The 27656-nt window shown below is 52.3% G+C and overlaps 2 protein-coding genes and 1 long non-coding RNA gene across 3 annotated transcripts in view; 1 reads left to right on the plus strand and 2 right to left on the minus strand.

Annotated features, from left to right (window-relative positions):
- Nucleotides 1-5338: 5338 nt before the first annotated feature.
- TRIM50 (tripartite motif containing 50) lies at nt 5339-10996 on the minus strand. The gene is made up of 6 exons (XM_079324779.1): nt 10310-10996; nt 9550-9645; nt 7525-7755; nt 7385-7407; nt 6719-6831; nt 5339-6265 (listed from the first exon to the last, which is right to left on the minus strand). Exons 1-6 carry the CDS (start codon nt 10745-10747, stop codon nt 5694-5696), a joined length of 1473 nt encoding a protein of 490 aa, XP_079180905.1. The 5' UTR covers nt 10748-10996; the 3' UTR covers nt 5339-5693.
- Nucleotides 10997-11505: 509 nt separating this feature from the next.
- LOC306811269 lies at nt 11506-14137 on the minus strand. The gene is made up of 3 exons (XR_013776640.1): nt 12742-14137; nt 12363-12477; nt 11506-11873 (listed from the first exon to the last, which is right to left on the minus strand). It is a non-coding gene; the product is annotated as an uncharacterized lncRNA (long non-coding RNA).
- An 8636-nt stretch (nt 14138-22773) lies between these two features.
- HIP1 (huntingtin interacting protein 1) overlaps nt 22774-27656 on the plus strand; it is a 41049-nt gene continuing 36166 nt past the window's right edge. Inside the window, exon 1 of the mRNA XM_079324801.1 lies at nt 22774-22949. Coding sequence (XP_079180927.1) covers nt 22833-22949 — 117 coding nt within the window. The 5' untranslated portion in view covers nt 22774-22832. The remainder of the gene's footprint in view (nt 22950-27656) is intronic.

Genomic DNA, 27656 nt, shown 5'->3' on the forward strand with positions numbered 1-27656 from the left:
TTAACATATTGGCTGTTTTAGAGAAAGTTTTCTGAGAGCTACAGCTAAAATGGTTCAGCTATTTCCAGGGCTGAGGATGGAAAAAAATATGTTTCACTGCAAGAATTTTAGAATTATTTCATTAAGCTCTCATTTAGCTGGGACATGAAGCTTGGCAGATATTTCTTCACAATAATACCTTGACTCCAAAAACCTGCTCATCTCTGGAGATGCCTGTCCAAAAATGACCATGCTCCCAGCCCCGGGCAGGACCTGCCCCTGCAAGGAAGCATCTCTCCTGGTTCCCCCCTGGAGGTGAAGGAGATAGAGCCCACCTTAGTGGAGGCATTTCCCACATCCCTGATGGCATTTCCCACACCACTGATGGTATTTGGAATGTTCTGATCAGCTCTGGACAGGCTCTGTTGGATCAGTAAGGTGGATTTGGGTTCCTCCTGACTGGATCTCTGGTGCAGTCCACGGAAAAATGCTCGAGTCACCCCACTGCATTTCCATACTGGATTTGGGATTTTTGAACATAAACACCAGTGGGACACAGGGGAGCAGAGCAGGAGGCAGCCCTGGGGAGGAGTGACCTTGATCAGACCCAGAGGGGGGATGGTGAGCAGGGACAGGAGACTCAGGAGGGGCTGGGAGGGATTGGGGGACACAGGAAAGGACACATCACTTGGGGAACTGCAAGCCCCCAGCTCCTCAGCCCACGGGGCCCCATGGATCCCATTAGTCATCCCACTCCAGTGCTGACTACATCCACCTTAAAATAGCACCCTGGAAAGAGGGGACTGAGGTAGAGAGCAGGACCAGAGCCCCCTTCCCTGAGACGCTGCTGGGAGGGGAGGGAGCGCATGGCTGGGAGTTTCAGATGGACATTGCCACCTGCATGTGAAGGTGAAAGCCTGAACAACATCAGACCCTGCACACTCCAAGGCCAGCTCCAGAAGGAGGGCTCATCAGGGCCAGGAAAACACCTTGGCCACTGGGTACCAGCCATTCTGGGCAGATTCACCCTGAGGACTGAGACTGGCACAAAGTGCCCAGAGCTGACATCTCTCTCCAGGGAACAGCCGGAGCAGGACACAGGCGGGGGCAGACCTGTGATGGGATTATCCCAAAATCACTGGAGCCTCCACAGTGCTTGGATGCAAGCCTGCCTGACCCTGTGCACTGGGAGCGGTCCCGCAGCTCAGGGTTTCTCGTGGAAGGGCACAGGCTCGTGCAGGGAGCACCATCCATGCGGGAACAGCTCCGGTCGGTGCTGAAGCGGCGGGAGCGCTGCAGCCGCCCCGCGCCGCCGCTCCCGGAGCGCCGCGATCGCTCACGGCTGTCCTCACCTGGCACCCACCGACGCGTGATGAGCACCTCCTGCAGGGCTGGAGGAGCCAGCGAGCAGCTCTGCCTGCTCACCCTCGGCAGAGGGGCGAGAACTGAGCACCTTCTGCAGAGGATGATCAGGCAGGGGCTGCAGCACCCACGGCACCATCAGCTCAGTCCTCATCCAGGGATCACCCTGCCTCCAGCACTGGATGTATTTGTGTTTGGTGCGGATGGTTGAGGCTGATTTTGCTGCTAGAGCTGAGAGAAGACCCTCACCACTGTGCAATCCTTGGGTCACAGAATTATGGAATCATAAAATCATGGAATGGTTTTGGTTCGAAGGGACCTTAAAGCTCATCTCATTCCAGCCCCTGCCATGGCAGGGACACCTCCCACTGTCCCAGCTGCTCCCAGCCCTGTCCAACCTGGTCTTGGGCACTTCCAGGAATCCAGGGGCAGCCACAGCTTCCATGGGCACCCTGTGCCAGGGCCTCACCACCCTCATAGTAAAGAGTTTTTTCTCCTTAGGAAGCTCATGCCTGGGGCTCAGGGCTTATTGTGATGTTCATTCCTCCTGTAAGTAACCTCATGGAGTGCTCAAGCAGATGGACACCAGAATGACAAAATAAGTTGAACTGGAAGGGATCCTTAAGCTCAAGGCAACAGATAAAGAGAAAAGTGGAGCTAGGACCAGGAGGACGGTGGTTTTCTGGGGAATTTTCTCTGGATTCAGATCAAAACAAGAACAGTGCTGTCAAGTGTCTTGGAATTTGTAAACTACTCATCCTGAAACCAGAGTGTGGTATTTACTGAATGTTATGCATAATGCATATAAAAATAATACTTTTTTTGGTTTTTGGGGGATTGGTTTGTTTGGTTTTGTTGGTTTTGTTTTAATTTTTACAAAAGTCCTGGGCAAGCCTAGCTGTGAACAAAAATTAAATCATTACTATGATAAGAATAGAATTATTATAATATATGTGCACATGTCTCCATATTCACTGTTTCCATCACTGTAGTGTGTCTGTAGGCATTTTGAGGCCAGAGGAGTTGGAGACTGGAGTCCAGCATCTCACAGAAGGAGGTGGGTTGTGCTGACAGGGAGATAGATCGAAGCCACTCAAGTTTCCTGGGCTGAGCTTATACATCTCCCCTTTTCATGGAGGAATCAGACACATTGAAGGCAAAATGTTTGTGCACCCAAAGTGCCAATTCCATGTCCTCCTCCCCATTCCAGGGCCCTGGTTTGCCACAGGGAGAGGAGGCTCAGTCCTGCATCCAGAGCAGCTCTTCCCAGAGACACCATGAGTAGAGCGTGTGTCACTTCTGAAGGGCCAGAATCCAAAAATACAATGTAAAAGGGGATAGGTTTGTATGCTGCACACAAAAATAATGTTTTCCTAAAGTGGTAAGATGTCCCAGACTTCCAGGGCTAAGGAAGACACAGAAGTACTACAAAAGAAATTGTGCCTGGCTATCACCTTCCCTGTGACAGCCATCAAAAGGCACAAGTGGCCATGAGGACTCAAAAGAACATTTCTGCTGAGTTCTTAGAAAGACACAGACAATGACTCACATCCCCCTGAGATGATGAAGCATTTTCTTCTAGAAGAGAACGATGCCACATTTCTGAGAAAGCACATTTCTAAAGCTGCAGGTCTGTTTACTGTACTGAATCTTAACAGGGGACACTTGTACCAATGGCTCAGAAAAACAGCAACACCCAATCCATGGTCCCTCTGCCAGATGTGGTATCTCAAGGGATTCCTGCCTTCAGCCAAACTGCAGCCCTTGAGCAGAACAGTCCTTGGCTGGGTAATAGTTGGAGTCAATGACCTTAGAGGTGTTTTCCAACCTGAACAATTCCATGATTCTATGATTCTCAGCTGTGCAAGCATTCCCTCTGGATGAGGCTGAGCAGGATCTGATCCTTGCAGGACAGGCAGGCTGGAACCAGACATCAATGCATTGCCACTGAGGATGGGGACAAACTCCACTTGCCATGGCTTAGACAGAAATTCTGCTTGCAAATCACCCCAGGATGAGTTTCAGGGCAGCAGGGAGCTCCCAAAGCCAGGTCCCAGTGCTCCAGCTGCTCTCCAGCTGCCCATTGCCAACCAGTCTGGGCATCAGAGGGCAGACGGGTATCTGCCTCAAGCAGTTCCTTAGTAGCAGATGATGCAAAGTCCACCAGATGGAAAATCTGGGAGCCTACTCAGAGCTATCTCATACCTCTGACCTTCTCTGTTCTTGCCAGGGGAGGCAGATTCATGATTTCTAGAAACTTTGGATGCTGGATTGGAGTGAGTTCACATCCTTTCTGCTCATTCATTTCTTCCCCTACTTGCAAGATCTGTGAATTGTTGCACTTCCTTCTGCTTCTTCTAGAAACACTTCACCCCCTCCGCACTGCAACAAGTGCCACTCGTCTGTCACTGGCCAGGATCAGATTGCTCTGGACAGTTTCTATTCCAACACCTCCTCCCACCCTGGTTCAGTGACATTTAACCTGGTTCCTTCCCTGCACAACAGGTTTCCGTGGCTGTCCTCATCACTTCCTTAACCAAACTGCCTCTGCTTTCAGCAGAAGCCTCAAAGTTCATGTCCTTTCTTATCTCCTCAGGCTCCATAAACTCCCTCTCTACTGAGTGGATGTAACATCACAATCTCCATTTAGTATCTCCAGGGTGTCAGTGCACTGCAGGGTCCACTGAGACCTAGCCCCCTTCTCCTCCCTGTGATATGGCAAAGCTGTGATTGAGCTGGTCTCACTAGTCTGTTCTCTCTGTTGTGCAGCCTCTAAAAGAAAGATCCTGAAGGATTGTGGGACTCCCCAAAACACAGCAAAACTCAGACAAAAGAAACTGCTCTCCAAGTCCAGCTGTTTTTTCACTAGAAGACTCCTAAACATCATCCAGCATATCCCCAGAGAATTGGAGAGACACAGTTTACAAGGGCATGGAGTGACAGGACAAGGGGGAATGGCTTCCCACTGCCAGAGAGCAGGGATAGATGGGATATTGGGAAAAAATCCTTCCCTGTGAGGGTGGGGAAGTCCTGGCACAGGGTGCCCAGAAAAGCTGGGACTTCCCCTGGATCCCTGGAAGTGTCCAAGGCCAGGATGGACACTGGGACTGGGAGCAGCCTGGGACAGTAGAAGGTGTCCCTGCCCATGGCAGGGGTGGAATGAGATGAGCTTTAAGGTCCCTTCCAACCCAAACCAGTCTGGGACTCTATGATAAATTGTGCTGAGCATTTCAGACTGTTTTACCAAATCTCATTTTATTTGCACTGAATCAGCCTTCCCATTGAGCAGCTTCTTGATTTCTGCCTGAAGGACATGATGCACAGCCACTCCAGATGGCAGTCCAGGGTTGGTGGCACTGCTTGCAGCCCAGGTACCACGGGGCTGTTTTGTGCACCCAGGGCAGCGTCTCCTGCCTCCTGGCCCTGTGCAAAGAGACCATGGCCCAATTCAGGTTCAGATGAGCTTTTCCTTTGTTCACACGCTGGCAGCCCATTCAAGGCAAGAGCCTTGGGGCAGCAAGGCAGTCTGGAGGAGAAGGGATGTCCCAGGAGATGGACAGACCAAAGGTGAACATTGGAGACAAAGTTTGGGCTATTTTTCTTTCCCTGAGTCTTGCAGCCCTGAAGTATCCCTGCCCTGTGGTGGACAGCTCCCCATACTTGGAGGTTTCCCACCCATGGGGTTTTGAGGGGGGTCGGAAGGGCTGGAGCTGATAGACCTGGAGGGGATCACCTGACCAGGGGACCAGAGACAGCAGCCCAGGGACCACCCACACAAATGTCCCCATACCACAAGGCTGGGGTGAAGGCACCACACAGGCAGCTGCCACTTGCAAATCTCTGCCTGGAGAGTGCTGCTGTGTCCCACAGGTGCCTCTGTGGGATCTCTCAAGGACCCTCTCTGGGCTGGAAAGATTCAGGTTCAGCAGCACCTTTTGCCTTCTGAGATATTTTGGAGTAGCAGCACTATAAACCCACACTATTAACCACACAAGGCTCCCCAAATCAAGCCTTTATTGCCTTATTCCAGTACAATTCACACCAAAGTCGGCACTACACGGCAGGCTGGGCACATAACCTGTTCCAGCAGCCCATGAGATGAGCATCAGTGACCAGGATACTCCCCTGTCCCTACTAGTGGCACATCCCTGCTTCAAAGTGCCTTCCCAACACTTGGCACACAGGAGTTGTCACACAAAGCAGGTCACCCCAGCAGCCAGAACCGTGTGAGAATCCTGCCAGGACACTCACCAGAGCACAGAGGTTTTTCCCTAGTGCTGCCCCACTCACGGGGAGAAGCCGGTTGGGCTCCCAGCTCTCTGCCCACCAGTGACAATCCAGGGCAGCCACTCTCACAGGATGATGCATCCAGTCCCCTGTGGATCCCTGACCCAGGAGATCACCAAGGGTTCTGCATTTCTGCCCCCCAAAAAGGCACCCAGGAAAAAGAGAGGCCGGAGGTTGCCCGAGAACTTGTCAGTGAAGGTGTAGATGTGGGAGCGGTCGCTGACGTTGTAGAAGGAGATCTCCCCCGCCTCATAGTCCAGGAAGACGCCGACGCGCCGGGGCCGGACGCTCAGCGCCAGGGGCGAGACGGGCGCACTCAGGGCCTCGTAGGTGCCCCCGCTCTGCAGCCGCAGCACCCAGTACCCATTGCTGGGGCAGAACAGCACGGAGCCTTTCCTGCCAGCAGCCTCCCGGCACAGCCCCAGGCCCCACTCAGGCTTGTCTCCCACCTGCACCTCCCAGTAGTGGCGGCCCGAGGAGAAGCCCGGAGTGCCCAGCACCATCGGGGCGCTGCTGAACCTCTTGGGGTTGTCAAAGAGGGACAGGAGCAGCTTCCTGCTCCCACGTCGGACGCTCTTGAGGTCCTCGGACACAGTGAGTTCTGGGTGCGCCGTCTCTGGGTCCAGGATCACATCCACTGCAGAGAGAGAGGGATGGAAGGATGCACAAGGTGCCTGTGGCCTGGATGCTGAGCTCTCCCAAACTGTCCCACATCCCACAATTTTTTTTGGTTTTGCACAGCTCCCAGCACTGCCAGCCAGTGGGGAAGTGCAATACAGAAAATCAGCCACATAAAAATATTTGGTGTCAGGCTGCAGAGCCAGGGCAGAATGAGGGGAGTTCCACACCTTCAGAAAGAGCCAATACTGAAAGCATTAGGTCATGGGCAACACAACTTGAAACCTCCGAGGGACGTTTTAGGCTTCAGGGTCGCCTCACAATCCATCCAAGACAACGACAAAGGTCTTCCCACCATGAAACCAACCTGAACTCATTAGTGCACACACTGGGAGCAGCTAGACAAAGCTTGTTGGAAAAATCTCCCTATGTCCCAACCAGAGCCCAAATGTGCCAGGAGCTGCCCCTTCACCTTTGAACTTCTTCAGCATGTCCCTCATGCCCAGGCAGCGCTCAGGAATGCTGTAGTTTTCCTTCAGGGTCACGGACACAGCCATGAGGGATTGGAATTTTACCCCTTCACACCTGAAGAAGAGAAGGATGCTTATGGGCTGTATCCAGAGTCTGTGCCATGGCCCCTCTCTGGCCAGGAGGGGTGTTAATGCCCTTTTGTTGGCTCCATAAATCCACTGCCTCCCTGGAGCTCTATCTGAGAAGAACACCAGGTATTACTTGCATATTGGCAATCCAAATAAGATCAGAGTTAAACAATACAGTGAGCAGACCTGCCAGGCCTGGGGAGGGAAGGAACAAAGCCACTGGGCAGCACATCCCTTAGGAGGGGACACAACTCACATGTCACAAGCCAGGCAAGACCTTGGCTCTGAGCCTCTGGAGAAAGAGGATGGAACCTCTGAGAGACTGTCATAGTCCCTCCTGTGTCTACCCCAGGAGGACCAAAGCAGATGTTGGGCAGGAGGATGGGGTGGCTGTTGTGGAACAGATACAAACATCTGCCTCAAAGCCTGGAGGAGCTGGGACAGTAAGAGGAACAAGGAATAACCATGGGTACCTGCCAGAAATCATGATGGGTACCTACCAGGATTAGTCATGGCACCTACCAGGAAAAATCACCCACCTGCTCAGGATGCTTTTCATGTCCTAGAAGAAGACAAAAACTACTCTGAGTTTGTGTGGGCCAAGTCACCCCCTCCTTTGTCACCTCAGGTGACAAAGGCAACAAGGGCTGAGTTAGTGGTGCAGGTGGCAAAGCCTGACCTTGAGCAGCCCATCAGCTGGCTGCTGGCTCTTCTCCTTTATCTCCAGGATCAGCTCCTCCAGCAAGCACTTCTCCTCCACCAGCCTGGCCAGGTTTTCATTGATCAGCAGCAGAATCTGCTTCTCTTCCTCCTCCAGCTTCTGGAGCAGTAGCTTCTCCTCATCAGCCAGCAGCCGATGCAGCTTCCCAAACTCACTTACAATCCTCTCCCGTTTTTTCTTTACTGTCTCCTTGGGAGAAGAAGATTCATGGGGTGAACATTACCCAGGCAGCTGAGACAGAGCTGGATGCTCCAGCATCCATGCCTGGCATCAGGCCCTGGGAAAACACCACACTTCTGTGGTAAGTGCATGAATTTAAAAACCAGATGGAGACAAACTTGTGCTTCCACCTCACTGGAGCTGCCACTCCACATCTTTAGTTTACCAGCAGCAGGACTTTGCCTGGGGCACTTCTGCTCAGCTGGATGTTGGGCTGAAAGGAGGTGCCCTCAGGTGTTGGGTAAGTTTTTATTATGACTCATACCTTCAGCCACATTCAGGCTAATAAACTGCTTGGACAGGTGGACAAGCTGGAAAAATTCCCAGTAAAGGGCAAGAGGTAGAAAAATCATAAAATCATGGAATGGTTTCAGTTGAAGGGATCTTAGAGATCATTTGCTTCCACCCCCTGCCATGGGCAGGGACACCATCCACTAGACCAGGTTGCTCCAAGCCCAATCCCGGAGTAAGGATGGAACATCCATCCAGGGATGGGGCAGCCAAAGCATCTTTGGGCAACCTGCCAGGGCCTCAGCACCCTCACAGGGAGAAATTTCTTCATTGTATCTAATATAAATCTCCCCTCTTTTAGTTGAAGATGGTTCCCTCACATCCTGTCTCTATCTGCCATGTAAAGAAGCCCTGGGGCTGTGGAGGGATGGAAAAGCAGACCAGGAGGCTCCCCAGGTGAGGAGGAGAAGAGCCAGTGATTGGCAGGGTCTGCCAGTGCTTTAGGGTTTTTCACCTCATCCCTAAAAACTGGCTGGAAACCTGAAGCTGTGGAAAGACACTCTGCAGTAAGCCTGGGCCAGGAAACCTCAGAATGAAGATAAAGGAATGGAAATTGAACTCCATTTTTTTTGCCATCCAAGTACAGCGTTCCTTGGACCTGAGTCATGAGGACTTGATAAGCCAGGATAGCCTCTTCCCCTCACCATTCACACAGGACTTCTTGCTCTTTTTGCTATAAAAGCACAACCAGAGGAAGCTGGAGGCAGCTGAGCCACAACCCTGAGCCTTGACTCAGGCGGTTGGGAGGACAGTGACACAGCTCTCTCAATCTCTGTCCCTCTGCCCCAATGGGGACAGAGGGCTCACAGGGACATCCTCAAAACCCATCACCACTTGTCTGGACTGCCACAGGCAAGGGAGCTGAGCAACAAACTAGGGGAGTTCAGAGGAAAACCTGTTTTCCCTGCTGAGCTGATTAATTATTTACTCAAATTCAGGGCTGGGTAACTCATCCAACAGTTTCATTTCCTTTTCTGCAGTTACTTTTACTTTCCAGCTTTCACCCCAAGGGACTTGAAATGCAGCTGTTTGCTGGTGTCTGCTCTTCCCAGAAGTGTCTGGAGTCAGGCAGATGTGCAGGAATTCAGCTTTTTTTGTTCTTACAAAAACATTTCTGGTTCCTGTTGCTGTAGAGTGGAGCTCACCACGCAGCTCACACCTAACTTGGAACTCAAGCATATGTTGTAAAACAAAAGGCAATAAAAAATAGCACATGTCTATTTATTTAACCAGCATAAAGTCCTCATGATTCCAGGGAATCTGGCATGCTGCTCCTTGCAAACCTTTTTATGGAGACACACACACACTGAGCCTGGCTTCCAGCATTGTTCCTGCATGTGACAGCAGGACATACGAACACAACCTGGAGACAATGATAAATCTGTGTCCCCAGACAAGACCATTCAGGGTGGCTTTTCATAAAATGCTGATATCTCTGAAGCTCATTCTTTAAGAATTAAGACAGGCACCTGCCTTGCACTCTTGGGTTTTCATCCTTTCTGCTGACTCACGCTTCTTCACTTCCTCCACTTCCTTCAAAAGATTCTCCAGGGATTTCTGAAGTTTGACCTGGAAAGAGGAAAAATGGGCTCAGCTCACCCCAACAAGCACTCGCTGAGCACTGCAGGTTGGCTGGGTCCCCTGTGCCTGGGGGAAGACACTGACCCGGCGCCAGGCAGTGCCAGCACTGGCACCCAAACCAAGCAGCTGTGCTCTTCACTCTGCTCGCAGTGTTAACCCTCCCCATGCTCCTCAGGCTTCCCCTGCGGTTTTGCTCACTATTAAGGTTCTGGAGACCAAAGTGACAGCCCTTTTTCAATGCTGAGGTGAAGGGTGAATGCTAGCACTGCCAGGATCATAGCTGGGATGTGAGGTTTGGGTGCCAGCTTCCCTCCACCGGGGCAAAACGTCCTCAGGGACCCATCGGCTCAGCGTCCGCAGGGGGTGTGAATGGGCAGGGAGCCAGGCTGCCTCCCTGAGAGGGATGGACGGGGTGAGCCCGGGTTCCAAACCAACGATTTGGAAGATAGGTGGGTCCAGCCTTATCCCTGCAGCGAGGGCGGCTGGGGGGCAGCTGGGGGAGGAGGGAGGGGAGGGGGTCGCCACCATCAGCGCCACCCCTTCTTTTCCTGTCCCAGCGATGCCACTGGGCACGGGGGGGTCCCGGCGGCCGCACTCCCCCGTGCCAGAGCCTCGAGGCAGGACAGGGGCGCGGTGCCTCAGCCTGCCCTACCTTGTAGACGTGCGCAGCCTCCTCGATGGGGTAGACGGTGTGCGGGCGGTGGAGCAGGGACTCTCGACACACCACGCAGATGGGCTCCTCGTCCTCCTCGCAGAACAGCTTCAGGCGCTCCTCGTGCTGGGGGCACAGGGGGGTGCCCAGCTCCGGCTCGGGCCCCGGGGCGCCCCGCAGCCCCAGCAGACGGATGCTCTCCACGATGTTGGCCAGCTGCCGGTTGGGTCGGAAGCCGCTGCGGTGGCAGGAGGCCCGGCACTGCGGGCAGGAGAAGGGCCCGTCGGCCCACAGCCCCTTGTCCTGGCAGTGCTTGGCGATGCAGCCCCGGCAGAAGTTGTGGCCGCAGTCGATGCTGACCGGCTCGCTCATGTACTCCAGGCAGATGGGGCAGATGGCCTCCTCCTGCAGCCGCTCCAGGGCACCTGCCAGCGCCATGGGGCCCGCCGGCCGCGACGGGCACTGCGCTCGCCCCTCGTCAGCCGGCGAAGGGCTCGCGGGAGGTCACGGCTGGCACGGCCCCACGGCGAGCAAGGAGCGGCAGTGCCCTGAAAGGCTGCGGGGCGAGCCGGCCTTGCTGCCGGCTAGCGCGGGCCACTGAGCCTCCGGGCGGCTGGGAGGAGGAGCTGGCACCGGCCGGGACAGCTGCGGCCAGCCCAAGGCTGGCACTGCCTCCAGCCCGGCGGGCACGGCCGCGGGGAACGCCCGCGGGGACAGCGGCGCACAGCAGCACGCGCCCGAAACATCCGGGCCGGAGACAGCCCGGGCCGGACACAGCCCGGGCCGGAGACAGCCCGGGCCGGACACAGCCTGGGCCGGACACAGCCCCGGGCCGGACACAGCCCCGGGCCGGCACGGTGCTGCACATGGGATAACACTGCTGTTGGCTGAGCGCCGCCCGTGGAGCCCCTGTGGCACCTGCCCGCTGCCCAGAGATGTTGGCCGAGGTCAGGACCCCTTTCCACACCAACAGTTGTGCCAGAACATCCCCCGTGACACACACGCAACGCAGAGAGCCGGGAATTTGGGCATGTGCTGGGGCAACAGGGACAGGGATGGTGAGAAGTGCTCTCCCATGCATGTACAGAGGGGCAGGGGACAACCAGGCGTCACTCCATCATCCACAGATCCTCAAGTGCCAGCCCTGACCCCTTTCCAGCCACTGCTAAGCACCCCATGCTCTCTGTGGAGCATCCCAAGAACCACTGGGAGAAGTTGCAAGTTTTGCTCCTTTTTATTATACAAAAATAACTTTAACACATTCAGTACAAAGGAAAATGAAAAGTTTCACTGAAAATGCCAAATAAATTAAAACTGCCTTTGCACAACCTTCAATAAAAGAGCTAAACACTGAGTTGAATACCCTGCCAAATTCCCAGGCAAGGAGAAAATGGAATATGTCTCAGAGGTGTCCATGAGAGCAGGTCCTTGAAGAAGTGATGCTTGGAGAGAGCAGGGTATTGCTCATCCACTGTGCTCATTGCCCTTTAATTGATTCATTATGTCCTGGACCCACTTGTCATTAGGTTTGGCACAGACGAGCTTGTCCTTGATGGTTGTAAATCTGGAAAAGGAAATCCAGTGAGGAGAGGAGAGGGAAAGGAAGACAGAGAGGAAAGTGGGACCACCTGCTCCACAGCACCAGTGAAGCCAACCAGACACCTCTAGAAGCTGCAAAATGGCCTTAGGGCAATGAGGTGGGGTGGCTCCATGTCCTTACAGGTGTCCTACTCTGCCACTTCAGCCACTTGTCCCCAGCATCTCTGCATCTGAGAAGACCCCATCCTGGCTGAGGCCCACTATCTGGGGTGAGAGGGGTGACCAGCAAAAGCTCTTTCAGCTCAAGTCTAATAGGGAGGTCAACAAACTAGCTGCCTGGGATGTGGGATTGCCCTCTGATATGTTCCCAGGCTAGATGTTCCTCTGATATGCTCTCCTCACATGGGAGAGCCCTGCCCAGTGCTTTCCATGTCAGGATGAGCTATGATGTGGGGTTCCCTGACAATCTCAGGACAAACAGAGTCCCCAGAAGCAGGGAAGGTGATCTACTCACATCACAGCTGGTGGGGAGCAGTGGCTGCCTGTCTGCTCATACTTCACCACACGGCTCAAAGGCAATGCTCTGGTGATGTACTCAACGCAGCAGGGACCATAGAAGTTGAGAGAAACTGGAAGAGAAGTTTTCTGATTACACCAGACTAGGAAAAGTGCCAGTGAGGAGAAGTAAGGGTCAGAAGACGAGAAGATCCACTGGAGGAAGTGCTGCTCCCATAGTGGGCTCCCACCACAGCCATCTTCCCCTCAGGGAGCCAAGGTAAGACAGGCCTCTCCTTTTCCACAGCAGGTGCTGGTAAGAGAGAGCTGCCAAGCATTACCTTATACAACAGGCAGAAAGAGGAGAGAGCTCCTTGGAGAGGAGAAATTGGACTCACATGGAGAAGAGGAGGTCTGGTAGCAGAAGGCAACCACAAAAAGTAGAGAAAGGGCTGCTGGGAAAGTCTTCATGGTACTGTTGGGTGGAGATGAATTGCAGGAGTGAGGATAGACTGTTGCAGTGTCCCTCGCTGTGCCTGGTGTGGGATCCCTGCGTTCAGCCCTCTTTATATAGGGACACAGCAACCAAGGACGGAAATGTGATGGAAACATTGCTGAAAGCCATGACACAATGGAAAAAGTGCAGTGTCAAGGATACCACAGAGCCCTGCAGAGGAAACTGTCCAGACCCCCGATGAGATCAGTGTCCTGACATGGCACAGGCTACAATACCATGGGTGATAAGATACCACAGAGGACAGGATATGACCTGTCATTTCATTTCTCCTGACCTAAGGACTCTGTAGAAAACTCAGAATGAGTGATTCTGAAGATCAGTTGGTGGACCTCTTGCCTAGAAGTCACAGCACTGGATGGAGGATTACCATGGTTGTCACACACTTGTGTTTCCCACAACATCTGCGTCATGGACAAAGAGGAGATCTCACCTCTGCCCCAGCAACCGGAGCAGGGAAAGTCTGAGAGTCAGGCTCACCACTCATGTGCCCACTCACCCACCCCACTTGAAAAGGGGGCTTCCTCTGTGGGGCCCTGAAGGCCATCAGTCCATAAATGTGCAGAGCAGAGGGTCAAGGATGGTACCATTCCAGGCCTGGGCTTCTCTTCTGTCCTTGAACATCCCTTGCAACAAATCTTTAGGGAAGTGGTTCTGCTGCATCATAACTTCCCAAATACCAGTGACAGCTAAAATAGTACTCGGTTCTTCAGGAACATGGAAATCAGCCATTGATGCCTACAGAGAACTTTAGGAGCTCATGACCATGTTAGCAGAGCAAAGCTGACAAAGGTGGCCATTTGGTTCCAGCAGTGTAGCACTACCACCCTCCTGACATTGCTCTGTCATTGTCCCAGCTGCCAAACACACACAGAGAAAAGATTGTGTGATTTAGCACATATTGCTTGGGATGGGAATGGTGTCTCTGCACTGTCAGAAAAACTGTTCAAAATGTTACATCCCTCCAAAAGGGCTCTGCTGTTTTCCAGGCAAAGGTTTGAGGACAAAGCATCAGGAGATTGAATGAAGAGCGAGGTCTCCATGTTGCTAGGAAATGTGTCTGGGTGCTGGACAACCACAGCCACAATGGGAAAGCCACAGGAGAAGGCTGCCTTTCCTGATGGTCCAGCGACAAAAGGGGTCTTGCTCCTCTATGAAGGAGGATGATCACAAAACCCCACCCAAAATGGGGTTTCTTGTAGGGACCAGAAGAAGAAATCAAAGGCCAATGAAGATATTTCCCTGGAAGGGCAGATTGCAAGCCTGGGGCTCCCAAGTGCTCTAGGGCATGTGATAGATAATCAGCACATCTCAGGAGACTGAACTCTATGGAGAACTGAGCCAGATTGATTAGAGTGTGCAGGCTGCTGCCATGTTGGGGTTTTGTTTTACACAAAGCTTTTTCTCTCACTACAACACTCTGTTACTAAGCATGAGCAAAACTGAGCCTGGATGAGACCACACATGGGCCTTGGTGCCAGGGAGGTGCAGCTGCAGGGCTGGGGAGCGGGCAGCTGAGGAGGGTCTGCTCACAGAGCCCTCGGAGCACAGGGCAGGTTGCTGGGTTTCTGGAAAGACATTTCCTTAGCAGGGACATGCCTGCCCCTTCCCACAGCAGGTGGGCAGGCTCCATGCAGCCCATGGATTCTCTGCTGCCATCACAGCCCAATCCCAGTTTGGCACACCCATCCTCTTCTCTGAAGCTCTTTCTATGGATTGGCTTGTTTTCATCACAGATCCTGCTAAGAGATTAAACTCCCAGAGTGAGGGCCAGTTGAGACAGCCTGAATCAAGGCTGAGATTTTACTTGTGAAGAAGACTCAGAATACCCTGCTCTGAACAGCTGAGGAGCAGGATCTTTCCTGCTCCATGACTTGCCTTGTCCTATGTTCCAGAGCCCATTCAGACATTAGGATGAAACCTGGTATCTCCAAAGGCATGAGGATCCACATCAAGGATCCACTCCCCCCAACACTTCACAGAGTGGGACAAAGAAGATGTGAGGAAACCAAAACCCAAAGCCCAGCAAGAAGGAGTGCAAGGACAGGGACAAGCTGCCTGCACACCTTAGGAGCAGGAAAGCTGATGGAGCTTGGTGTGCTGCTCCAAGGGAGACATGGAACAAAGGATGGAGCAGCACAGAGGCACTGCAGTAATTCTGTGTTGAAATCAAAGCAAATGTAAAACAAAAAGTGGTGCAGCACAACAGTTTTGTGGACAGGCTCCATGGAAAACAATGCAGCTAATGGGAACTACACCAGAGGAATTATCTAGATGGAAATTGAAAGTTGAACTTTGCTTAACACAGAAATACATACTAGTTTTCTCACCTCTACATATGCTAATAATTAAAGTCAATCAAACTTCACCTAAACTGCAAATGACATCAACTGCAATTTTATCTATTCCCAAGAAAATAATAAAGCTATAGCTGAAGTCGGGAGGGAGGTCAGGAGATTCCATCATTTTTACAGTCAGGTATTATCAGTGGTGACCACTAAACCTGTCACAGCCTTCTCTGAGCAGTGCTAATAAACTGCTCAGTGTGAGTCACAGGATCACAGAACCACAGAATAATTAATCTTGGAAAAGTCCTCTCAGATCAGGTGTCACCAACATCTACTTCCATCCCCTGCTCCTTCCATTTCTACCAGCAAATTCAGAAACAAATTTGCACAAATTCCCATTCAGAGCAGCCCTACACTGCTCTGACACATCTCCACACAGGGACCAGAATAAAACTGAGAGGAGGAGAACAGACTGGGGAATGAGCTGGAGCCTCCACGCTAACATTTAACTACAGGTTTGATTAAAATGTCAAGATTTGTTTTGAAAAATCAGTATTTTATAGCAGGAATATAAGTGTGCCTCAGTTCATTGTCAATGAATTCTCTCTCCTTTCAGATACACTGTGATGTATTTTCTGCTTCCATTCAACCAAAAGGAATCCTTGGAGGTTTTGACATCTCTGTTGTTTCCTCTATTAACTGCTTTCCTCAACTTTGTTCCTTCCTTAAAGATTCTGTATTTCAGTCTTGGCTGGTCCTTCCTGCCAAGACAAATAATGCAAGCCTCTAAATATTTTGATTCCTAAAACCTCCTCCATATGATACAATCTAAATAGTGGCTATTTATGGAGTCTGTAAAACCTCTGCCTTATGGTGTGCTTCAGCTATAGATAGAAACCACACAGGGTATCTTTGAATCCATCGCCAGGACAGTTTTAGGATGTGGGAGGAAACCTCTGCTCAGCTCTGAGGGTAGCCTGCTCCAGCACACCACCACTTGGGCTGGAGTCATATCTGGGGGATCACTTTATCACAGTGCTCTTGGGAGCTGCAGGATCACTAATGTGGAAAACTGGGTTTAACTGTTTAACTGAGCAAATCAAGTGGAAACAGAAAGAAAATGACTGGGACCAGAAATCCCAGGGTGGTGCAGCTCCAAGCAAGATCTCAGATGAGAAGCATGTTCAAGAAGAATTGAGACTTTCCAAAAGGAAACTGAAGTCTGCAAGATGATAAGTGGCCTAGAAAGAGGGACAAAGGGAATAGTCACTGTCTGTCCCAGAGCAGGATCTACAGATTATTCACTGGAGCGGGCAAGAGTCAGTCAGGTTCAAAAGGAACAGAAAGAGGCAGCTCTTCACATGAAGAGCTCCTTGCCAAGGGACATGGCGAACACAAGGAAGTTTCCTTGAGTCTGAGCTTGGATTTCAGAGCCATACACTTCAGAAGATTTGGAAAATGAGAGTGGGTTGTGGGGCTGGGAGTGCACTCCAGGGTGCAGTACAAATAATGATCTGTCTCTTCAAGGGGCCTGCTGAGGGCACATCTGGAGGTATCAAGGCTGATGTAGATGGATCCCTAGTCTACATCCTCTGGGACTGTTCATATTTGTTTCCCCAGGACAACTGGTCCAACAGGACCATCAGGGCTTACAGAGTAACTTGTGAAATTGCATAGGAATCTCTGGTCTGAAATCTATACACCAGGATATGCCTCCAGATAAATACTTTTAGTAAATGTCAGCAGAAAGACTCCAACATCTTCTAAGCACACAGCAAGGCAGAAATACATTGCTGCAGTCCATGCAATTTTCCAAGACAAATTTGGGGCACCTATAAAAGCTTTACTTTGGGACCAAGAGTCTAAAGAGCAGGAGGTAGCTGGATGCCATGTTAGGATGTGGCCCTCACAGAAATGTGGCGGTACTTGCCAGGAGAGCCAAATGATGCCTCTGCCACAACACCTTTGTGTTGTGTTGTGCCACAACACCTTTCCCCAACAATGCACTCAGTGAGCAGCCACTGGCCTGAAGCTGAGCAGGGCTTGTCCAGCAGCTGCAGCACAGCATGACAGACTTAGCCACGGTTCAGAAAAAGGAAAATAAAACCATTTGGTAACAGGCAGGACCTGAGGCTGCTGAGCACCAGAGTGACGACTGCGTTGTCCTTGCACACTCTGCCACCTGTTGTCATCAGCTGGAGGTACAGGGGACATCTGCAAGATACCATGGAGTTGCAGGAATTTGACAACATTTGACAAGAGCACTGGTGGATGTGGAATCACAGAAATCATAGAAATCATGGAGTCATTCAAGTTGGAAAAGACTTCTACCATCATTAAATACAGCACTGCCAAGGCCACCACTAACCGTGGCCCTAAGCATCACATCTCTATTTCTGTTAAATTCCTCCAGGGATTGTAACTCCATCACTGCCTTGGGCAGCCCATTCCAACATTTGACCACTCTTTCAGTAAAGAAATTTTCCATAATATCCAACCTGAACCTCCCTTGGTTCAACTTGAAGTCGTTTCCCCTTGTCCTGTCACTTGTCCCCTAGGAATAGAACCCCCAAGTAGCCTCACCCTCCAGACAGGGAGTTGTAGAGGGCCAGAATGTTTCCTGTATCATAAGGGGAAGACAGGGATAAAATGGATCTCAAGATCCATGCCCCATACCCTGCTGCAGTACCTGCCTTGTGCTCTCCCAACACTACTCCACAGTGAGCACAGGACTCCCACACCCAACGCTGCACACCCCAAGTCTTACATAGAAAGCCTTTCCTCAGTGATCCCACTCTGGCAGTCAAAGCTCCCAACACAGAAATAAAGGAAGAATTAGGAAGAATTTATTCACAGAAAGGGTGATAAGACATTGGAATGGGCTGCCCTGAGAAGTGGTGGAGGCATCATCCCTGGAGGTGTTTAAGGGAAGACTGGATCTGACCCTTAGTGCCATGGTCGATTGACATGGTGGTGATCAGTCATAGGCTGGACTTGATGGTCTCAGAGGTCTTTTCCAATCAATTGATTCTGTGAAACTAGGTTTGCCATGTCTTGCCTTGAAGAGACCTGAGCTCAGTGGGGTGCTCCAGCTGGACCTGCTGGCCATGCCAAGGGGAAGCTCTCTAACAAGTGGCAAAAATAGTTCCCACCTCCAGGTCCTGCTCGTGAGCCGGTTTCTCACCTAGGCAGCTGTTCCTGCAGCCCAGCATCCCTGTGGAGTTCAGGTCTTCTCCTGCTGATCCATCTGGAAACCTCTTCAGCTTTGCTTTTGAATTCTTGGGCAAGCAGAGGCTTCTGTGCAGAAAAGGCAGCAGATGATGTTTTGGGGTTACAGCCTTCCTTGTAACACTTAGGCAAGTAGGAGACCTAGACAGGACAGAGGTGAGGGCCCCATGGACCTCAAGCACCTTGGCCAAGCAGTCCTTTCCAAGACCCTCTCTCAATCCCAGGCTGCTCTGCCTCTAATGCTCTCCCAGGTCCTGCACCAGGACTGCCCCACATAGCAGCCCAAAGCATTCAACACATGGGACCAAAAGATGAAAAATCCTCCCCATGCTCCCATGCCTGCTCCTCCTGGCATAATCTTTGCTCCCCAAGGATCCTCCTGCTGGGTGTGGACTGCTACCCTGCCCTCTGCAGGTGGGCACTTCGGCTCAGAAGTTGTTTTTATCCCATAGTGTGAGCAAATTACCCCATCACCAGGGCAGGGCTGCATCTGGGGCTGCAGTATTGGGTTTATGGAAAGCTTGACATGGCCACTGCTCTTTTGAGATATAGCCCTGGGAATATCTTGTCTGCTTGGGTGGGATCAGGATGGTGTGCCTTGAAATGTGTAAAGGGACTATTGAAGGGGATCCATTTGGAATCCATTTTTCCCATCTCCAAGGGGGAAAGAGCAGGATTTTAGCACAGAGCCTTGTGCCAGCCCACTCCAGCACAGCCAGCAGGATAACAGAGGAAGGACTGTGGAGCTCTGTGATTCCATTTTCCTGCTGAAACAAGGGGGATTTGTGCTCTCCCCAAGCCCAGGCCAGGCCACAGGAGGTGGTAAGTGTTGCAGCAGCACCCTGGGACTCTCCAGCTCTGGCTAGGGAAGGAATTGGGAAAAGAGACTCTAGCTGCCAGCCCCTGCAAAAGAGCATCCCATAGCCCCTGCAGTCCCTTCTGACCCCTCTCCTGCCATTCATCCTTCCCCTTTGGGTTAAGGGTGTCCTGACAGAATGGGAGCAGACCTCCTTTAGGGTCCTGTGGACATGGAGCAGGAAGAAGGAACTGCCCTACAGAGCCCTGCAGCAGGAGAAGGATGAGCTCCAGCCCCACCTGCCTGGCCTGAGCAGCACTTGATGTGTGCCACATACTGCTGAGCAGGAAAAAAGAGAGGGCATACATTATCCTCTCCATGTCCAGACAATGTCTGTCCCCACAGGCCAGACACCCCCATGAGGGGGTCTGCCATCACCCTTCAGTCCAGCCTCTTGGACAGGAGTGAGAACAGAGCACTGTGAGAACAGGTGAACCCCAGCCATGGCTTCCAAAAAGATCCTGCTGGGGAGGAAGAGCAATGCCCTGCTCTACCTCCAACCTGCTCACTTTCAGCCCTTCCCCATCATCTCCCCATGGAACCTGAGACAGAGGAACAGATGCTCCACAGGAACAGCTCTGTGCCTTCCCCTCTCAACTACTTGACAACAAGGCACTCTCTCCCACTGGACAGGAGCTCCTCAAATCCCTGCAGAGCCCCACAGTACATTCCAGCCCAGGGTGGTCTGCCTAGCAGCCATGGGCTGGATCCCAGTTCCATTCTGCTACAGCCCCTTCCTGGGGGAGGCAGGAGCAGCCAGTAGAAACAGCCTGTTCTGTCTCACATCCAAGCACCTTCCTCTACTCCTGCCCAGGTGCCAAAGTGGGCACTGAGCCCTGGCTAGGAAGAAGGGCATGTGACTCTGCTCTTCAGCAGGAGAGACCAGCTACACCAGGCCTCAGCCTAGTGGTCCCTTGCCATGAGCTCCAGGAGCAGGATGTTCCTAGCAAGGTGGAGGGTGGGAGTGTTCCAGATCACAAGGTCCTTTGTCCAGTGTCCTCCTTTGCTCTTCCTTTCCTCCATCTATATTCAGCAGTGATGCAATTTCTTCAATTATTAATCACCTCACTGCAATAGTGGATGAATCAAACCCATTAAACCTCCCCTGGGAGCAGCCCCAAGGAAGGAGGCAGGTTTCCAGATAGTACATTAAGGAGAATGCAGACAGACAGTTGAGACAAGTCACAGTGGGAGGAATGGCCTTGCTGCTCTGTGCAGGCCATTTTCCATCAACTGGGATTTGATATCAAAGCACAGGGACTGGGAAGACCTGTGATACAAACAGCCTTTCACACATCCTGCTGGGCAGCTCCAGGAGGGTCCTGGTATGGCAATTATTTCAGCTGAAAAGCCACAAAATAGAGTGGGAGAATTGCTTATACAAGAGCTCCTGACAGCCCACATCCTAAACAGCTGTTCCCAGATTGCCCCATTACCCCAGCAGTGCTTTGCACAGTTCCTCCCCACCTGGAGCCAAGTCACTGATTTGTTATGATCTGCTTTTAAGGATGCAGGAACCCAGCTGGCACAACTCAAGCACAGCCCATTTGCCATATCTGAGGCAGTCTCTTCACAAAAAAAAAAAAAAAAAAAAAAAAAAAAACAAAAAAACAAAAACAATTTCTCCCAATATTGCAGAAATGTTCCAACTGAGTGAAAAATTTGCCTCTAGAGTAGGATGGTAGCCCTGGTCAAAATTATAAGAGTCAGCAATTCACCAAGTTGAGAGAATCCCAGAATAGTTTGAGTTGAAAGAAACCTTAAAACTCATCCTGTCACCGAAACAGCAGGAAAAACAAAACCTTTCCAACAATTTTTAGTATTAGAGAACTCAAGCATTATTTTATTCTGGCCAGGATGTGCAACAGAAGTAATTTCATCTGCACATCGCCTGGGTTGTGCAAAGAAAATCATTGCATCATACATGTCTCCTTTCTAGATTTTTCACATACTCATACAGTCAAAACCCAGAGAAATTCATTGGTTCAATGTTTAGTGGTCCCAAGTTACACAGTTCTTAGTATTTGGTTTTCTATTGGTTAGTGATCCCTTAACTTTCAATGCTAATCAGGTCCTCATCCTTCTCTTATGATCTTTTCCCAGACCAGGTATCTCCAACACACCAGGGAGGATGTTCAGGAATTCCTGTTCCCTAATGCTCGTTTATCTCTTGTGCATCCTCTGGCGGCTCCAACACTGAGATGTTAAGTTCATCACGCCTTGCCCAGGAAACCTGCTCTTGAAAAGCAACTTCCATTCCCTTCCCCAAGGGCAAAGATGAACAAAACCCCTGACTAAAGTTAGTGTAAAATTTTAGGACTTGTATAATTTCCAACACACCTGTTCCACCCCTTGCCATGGGAAGGGATACCTTCCACTGTCCCAAGCTGCTCCAAACCTTATCCAGCCTGGCCTGAATAACTTCCAGGGATGGGGCAGTCACAGCTACTCTGGGCAACCTCTGCCAGGGCTTCAACCACCCTTACAAGCCCAGAATTCCTTCCCGATATCCAGTCCAACACTACACAAGTCTCTGATCAGAGTGAGGGGCCAGAGACACAGGCTCGGATCAGGTTATGCTAAAGCACAGCCCAGCTGTTCAGGGGTGCAAAATCCTTCTCTCGCTTCTCCTCTCTCTTTTCAAACACCACATTTTGCGCCTCTGCCAATGCTACCCGCTTCTGCTGTGCCCTGCCAGCTGTGCGGGCAGCACTGCCCTCCCCACCTCCCAGCCACAGCCTGGATGCCACGGAGGAAATGCCCCACTCAGCCCCTCCGAAGGCCCTGCACGCGCTGACGGCGGCGGAGTCACCTCCGCCCCCCGGCCCCAGGCGGGAGCCCTGAGCCCCCCGCGGCGCCAAGCACAGCCGGACAAGGGGCCCAGCCCCTGAGACGGACAGGGAGCAGGGAGGAGGCAGCGGTGCCGTGTCACCCCCGCGGTCACTCTCTGGGCTCGGCTGAGGGGCCGCAGCCTGGCAGGCCGCACGGACGAACTACAACCACCCCCGCGGCCAGCGGACCCAACCGGCTCGGCCGCGGCTCGGAGCCGTTCGACAGCGGCCCCCGGGCCTGGCGGACCCCACGGCGGCGCTCGGGACACGGCCGAGCCCTTCCCGGCGATGTCCCAGCGCGCCCCGATCCCTCCGCGGGACCGCCATCAGCGGCATCCCCATCGCCGCCAGGGGGCGCCGCACCCCGCACCGGTGAGGGGCGGGGCGGGACCGCAGAGAGAGCGGCAGGGCCGTGGGCCAATTGCAGCAGGGAGCGCCGCGAAGGCGTAACCACAGCGCGTGGGTGGGCGGTGCTAGGGGCGCGGTCCCCGAGGGAGGGGCAGAGGGCAGGAGACTCTTGGAAGGGCGGGAGCCAGCGTTGACTGATGCCCATCCGAGCCAACGAGCTCGGCGGTTGCCACGCAGGGGCGAGGCCGATAACCAATGAGAGCGAGGAGCCGGGTCGGTGGGCGGAGCTGCGAGTGGAAGGGTGGTGCCCGAGGGGCGTGCCCTGCCGTGAGTGGCAGGTAGGCGGGCCAATGGCGAGGGGCCCGCGCGGCGGCGGCGCTGCGCGGGGCGGCGGGGCCGGGGCGGTGGCGGGCTCGGGGCGGCCATGGACCGCGTGAGCAGCACTATGAAGCAGGTGTCCAACCCGCTACCCAAGGTGCTGAGCCGGCGGGGGGGCGGCGGCGGCCTGGAGGCGGAGCGGGAGAGCTTCGAGCGCGCCCAGGTGCGGGCGGGACAGGGCGGGTGTGGGGGATGCGAACGGCGATGAAGGGAAGGTGCCGGCTTGAGGGGGCCGGGCCAGGCTGGGGCGCGGTCCGATGAGAACGCCCGAGAGGTACCTGGAGCGGGTACAGCGGGGCGCGGATGTGCCGAGCGGGCGGGGTTATCCCAAGTGGGCGAGGGTTATGTGAGTGGGTGGGGTCAGCCCAGGTGAGCGAAGGGCGGGGCCAGCTCGAGTTGCCCAGGTTGGTTTTGGCACAAGGGGCGGGGCTTGGAGGGGTGGGCGCGGCCGGCCCGGGCGAGCGGAGTTGGCGCCAGTGGGCGGGGCCGTTCTGGTGGGAGGGGATTGACGGGGCGGGGCTGGCCCCACCCCCACGAGGGCAGCGGGCTGCCATCGGGCACGGGGTGGGGCTGACCCTGCCCCGGAGGAGTGCCGGAGACATCGGGGCGCAGTGGCACCCGGGGTACCCCAGCCCAGCAATGGCTGCTCAACGTGGCCTCCCCACCAGTGGGGCTAGGGAACATTCACCCGCTGGCTTGATGCCACAACTGGGCATCATGCCCAGGACAGTGCCACCCTGTCCTTGGAACCACCCTGGGGACATTTAGCCTGTGTCTCCACTGGCTGGAGGGGACATGGAGTGGCTCTTTGGCCAGTGGAGTCAGTCACCCCACTGGATTCTGCTTCCATGTCACCAGGGCAGGGGACAGGGTCTGTCCCTGTGGGTGGCTCCTGGGAAGAGGCACCAGTACCTTGAAAAGCAGACAGAATTTGCTCCTCTGCAGCATCCAGAGTGTCTGGATGGGGCCCTTCACTCTGTTTTTAGGTGATGGATTGATGTCCTGCACAGAGAAAAGGTGGCAGCCAAGCTGGAGGGGAAACAGGGGTGCTTTGGTGGAAAAAGCTAGTGATCTGGGGAAAGGATGTACTTGGTGCAGCTGGGGATATGCCTGGATGAGGCATGGGGAGGGTGAAGAGGGAGGGATGGCAGCAGAGGGGACAGTTTGGCCCTTCTCCATGTCCAGGGATGGCAGGTGAAGCAGAGCTGTCCAGATCTGCTGCAGGAGAGGAAGAGAAACTTAATTAGAAGCAAGGGTAGTAGTGGGACCAGTGGGAGCAGACTTGGATGAGCCCAGAGTGGGAACAACACGTGGGAGATCGCTTAGAGATGGAAATAAACAGGAAGAATCAGGTCTGAAGGGATTTTGCAGAAAAAAAACCCACCAGGGTGTGTGAAGTTGGATGCAGGATCATGTACAGGGCTCTACTCAGCTTCCCGCTCAGGTTACCTCAGACATCAATTATTTACTCATACTGCTAAAGTAGGAGTGAACTATTTTGCTGCTGGAACCTTCTGGCTCCTTGTGTCAGCAGCAGCCCCATGGGCCTGGAGCTCTTACAGGCTCCCCCTGAGACTCATGGTTTCCCAGGAAGGTCCGAGTGGAGAAGGCAATGGAGCAGCACCTGCTCCCCACATCACTATGAGCAGGATTTCATCTTCCTCATCTGATTTCCAGACTAACAGCATGGCTCTGACTGGCTTTTCCTTCTGTGCTACAGCTCCATGCAATTCCCTTTCTCACTCATTTTTTCTCTTTTTTTTTTTTTTTTTTTTTTTTTTTTTTTTTTTTTTTTTTTGCGTAATTCTCTCCAGTTTAGAGAACTTGTCAGGCACTCCTTAGGTCTTGGTCATACAGGTTTTGTTCAACTTCTTCTTTCTGAGGTTTTTTTTAGAGAAACTTTGTGGGTTTGTGGTTTTTTCTTTTTGAAAGTGACTTCTTTTAAGAAAAGTTTCATCAGTTAAATGGCTTTAAAATGAAAATTTTCCCTGTGTTTTGGCATGTACAGACTCTTTCCCTCCCCTCCAATCCTGTCTGTCTCAGGGCAGCAGCACATGCATCACAAAGCCTATTTGGGCTAAAAGAGACCAAACAGGCAAAAAGTGTGTCCAAATTGGCCTTTGGCACACCTGCTCAGTTGGGCAGCACCCAATTTCTGTGGTCTGAGCTCGGTTTGGAAGAACAAGAGCATCCTGCAAAGCTGTAGTGGTGGTGTGTAGTGGTGGGGAGGTTTGGTGGTGGGATGCTCCTGTGGTGGTGGGATGCTCCTGTGGTGGTGAAATGGTGATGGAATGGTTCCATGGTGGTGGGATGCTTCCATTGTGGGTCATTAAATTGCACAGCAACTCTACCCTGACAACATCCATCTATTGGCTTGGAGAAAAACAGGAATAAATTCCCTGCTGATGTCTCTTCTGCTTCTGCAGTTGTTCAGGTGTCTTGATTTTCCTGGGAATGCAAATGTGGGAAACCTGAGGACATGCCCAGGCATGATGTTCCTTTCATGCTGTCTTTGCTGCCTGCTGGGCAAGAGCAGCTCAGGGAGAACAAGACACAGCTAAGGGCTCCTCTTTTCCTTTTCTGTAAATGCTGATAGTTTTCATGGGAAGTTGAGCAACAGGGACACCAAATCCTGCAGTTCTGCTGCTGCCCGGATGAGCTGGGCACAGCCCTGCTGTGGGAGTATGAGTGTTGCAATGGCTGTTCCCCCTTTGCAGGTGTTTCATGTGGTGATTCACCCCTCAGCACAAATCTTTGGGCACAGCAAAGGATACCAACAAAGGAGAAAAAACACCAAAAGTGAAAATTCTGCCGTATTTTAAGATAAATATTTGTATTTCACTTGTGTCTGATGTTTACAACCTCTCCATGTTTTTCTGGTTGGATTAAGGAGTGTGTCCTGGTGCTGGAGCTCTTCAGGGAAGGTATTCTTTGTTTAGGTTGGTGCTTGGGATCTTCCCTCCCTGGGACCTTCCTGCCTTCTCCCTCTTTCCACACTGTAATTGTCCACAGCAGGCATCCTTGTTTCACAAGGAGTGAAATTCCTTCTGTGCTTGGCTGGTTGGTAAAGACTGGATGTTCCAACAATTGGATGAAGCCAAAGTGTTGAGGGTGAAAATGGAATTGGAAATTCACAGGACTTCACTGGGGCAGGGATGGTGCTCCAGGGCTGATGTCCCAGGCTTTCCTGCTCCTTCACTCATGTTTTGGACTGCCATGGGACATTTCCCTTGGCCATGGCCATTCCCTTGGGATGTGGCCAGCAGGGCATCAGTGCAGGTGCAACTGCAGATTCTCAGAAGGGGTGCATGACATTCCCAAAGCAGCAGTTGACTCCTGGAAGGCTGGAGGTGTGGAAAGATCTCCTTTCTGACACAGCTCAGCCCTGTGGGTTTGGGTGGAAGGGAGGAAGCATGTTGTGATGCTGTGTTATCATCTCCTGGGCTGCAAAGTCATGAAATAACTCTCTTGTGTCTCCCGTCCTGAGCACTGCTACAGTGTCCAGCTGTGCTCCATCATGAGCCATCATGTCCCACACCCCTGCAGGCTGCCCTGTCCTGAGTCCATCCTGTGTCCCAGGGATGAGGACATGAGGGGAAGACAGTGCCTGGGACTGTGGAGGAGCTACAGAAATTCCATTTTGTTTCCCAGAGCTCATGGCTGCTGGAGTTTTATCCCAGCAGATATGTCTGCATGCCAAGCATGGCCATAGGGACAATTCCAAGGGTAATCCATTCTGACAAGGGTGAGGGCTGGGAGGAGACACTTCTTTAAAATTCCTGCAGAAAATCTAAAAAGCTTGCAGCTTTGGCTGCAGTTTTTTTTTGTGGGAAACTCAGGGACCATTTGGGCTGCCCACAGCCACCATTACTTCTGGTGCATTTACACTGGGCCCCGTGTGCAGCATTAAAGCAATTTATGACTCAGAAATTACTCTGCAAAGACACATTGGCAGCAGAAGGTGATTGCTGACCTGGCTACACCTCCACTCTTGCCATCAGAGTCCCCAGGGTGGTACTGGGGATGTCAGACCCTCCTGCTAAGGGTTTCCCAGTGGGAAGGTGTGGCATTTTCATGTCAGGGAGATCCAGAACTCTGAATACAGTTGATGCCACGTCTCCTCAGGAAGGTTTTAATGTCCTTAATACCCATGAGCCATCCCTCAGGGGCTGCAAAGCTGTTGTGCTTCCTACCTTGCTGCTGGAGGAGCCTTCTTCAAAACCAGGTGCAGAGATGGTGCTAAAGAAAAAGTATCAGATAAAAATTAAATTGATTTTTTTTTCTCCTTCCCTCACTGTCAGTTAATAAATCCTTTTAATATGTGAATCCAATTTTTTCATACCCAAATGTAGGTTAAAAGCAGTTTTGTGCCCATCCTGTCCCTTAGTGGGCTGTACCACCATCACAGCCCCATTAATACAATTAATCCTTTTCTACCATCATTTTTATAATCAGGAATATGGTTCTGTATCTTTCAGACACAGCAACCAGCTGGTTTCAGACCAGACCCAGGTCAGTCCAACTCACAGTTGCAAAGGAAATACCATTTACTACTGAAAAAAACAATTTTTGTGGTTCAGATGCTGCAGCCACCAGCAGCTTTGCCAAAGTTTTTTCAGTTCTTACACAGGAAATGAGGCTCCTTTCAAAGCACCAGAGTGGGGCTATATATATACAGCCTCTCTGAAAAGATATTTAAAGAAACATATTGACACTAGCAAGAACAGGAAAAAATAGCTCTTGCTTGTGGGGAGTGAGGGCTGATGGCAGCTGAGCCCATCCTGGGGGAGTAGGTGATGCAGGGGATTAATTCATGGCCCTTTCATCTCCAGGAAAAGGAGCTCCTGGGTTTTGTGCTGTGTGAACCCCT

Source organism: Erithacus rubecula (genome assembly GCF_903797595.1).
Source record: "Erithacus rubecula genome assembly, chromosome: 22".
NCBI lineage: Eukaryota > Metazoa > Chordata > Aves > Passeriformes > Muscicapidae > Erithacus > Erithacus rubecula.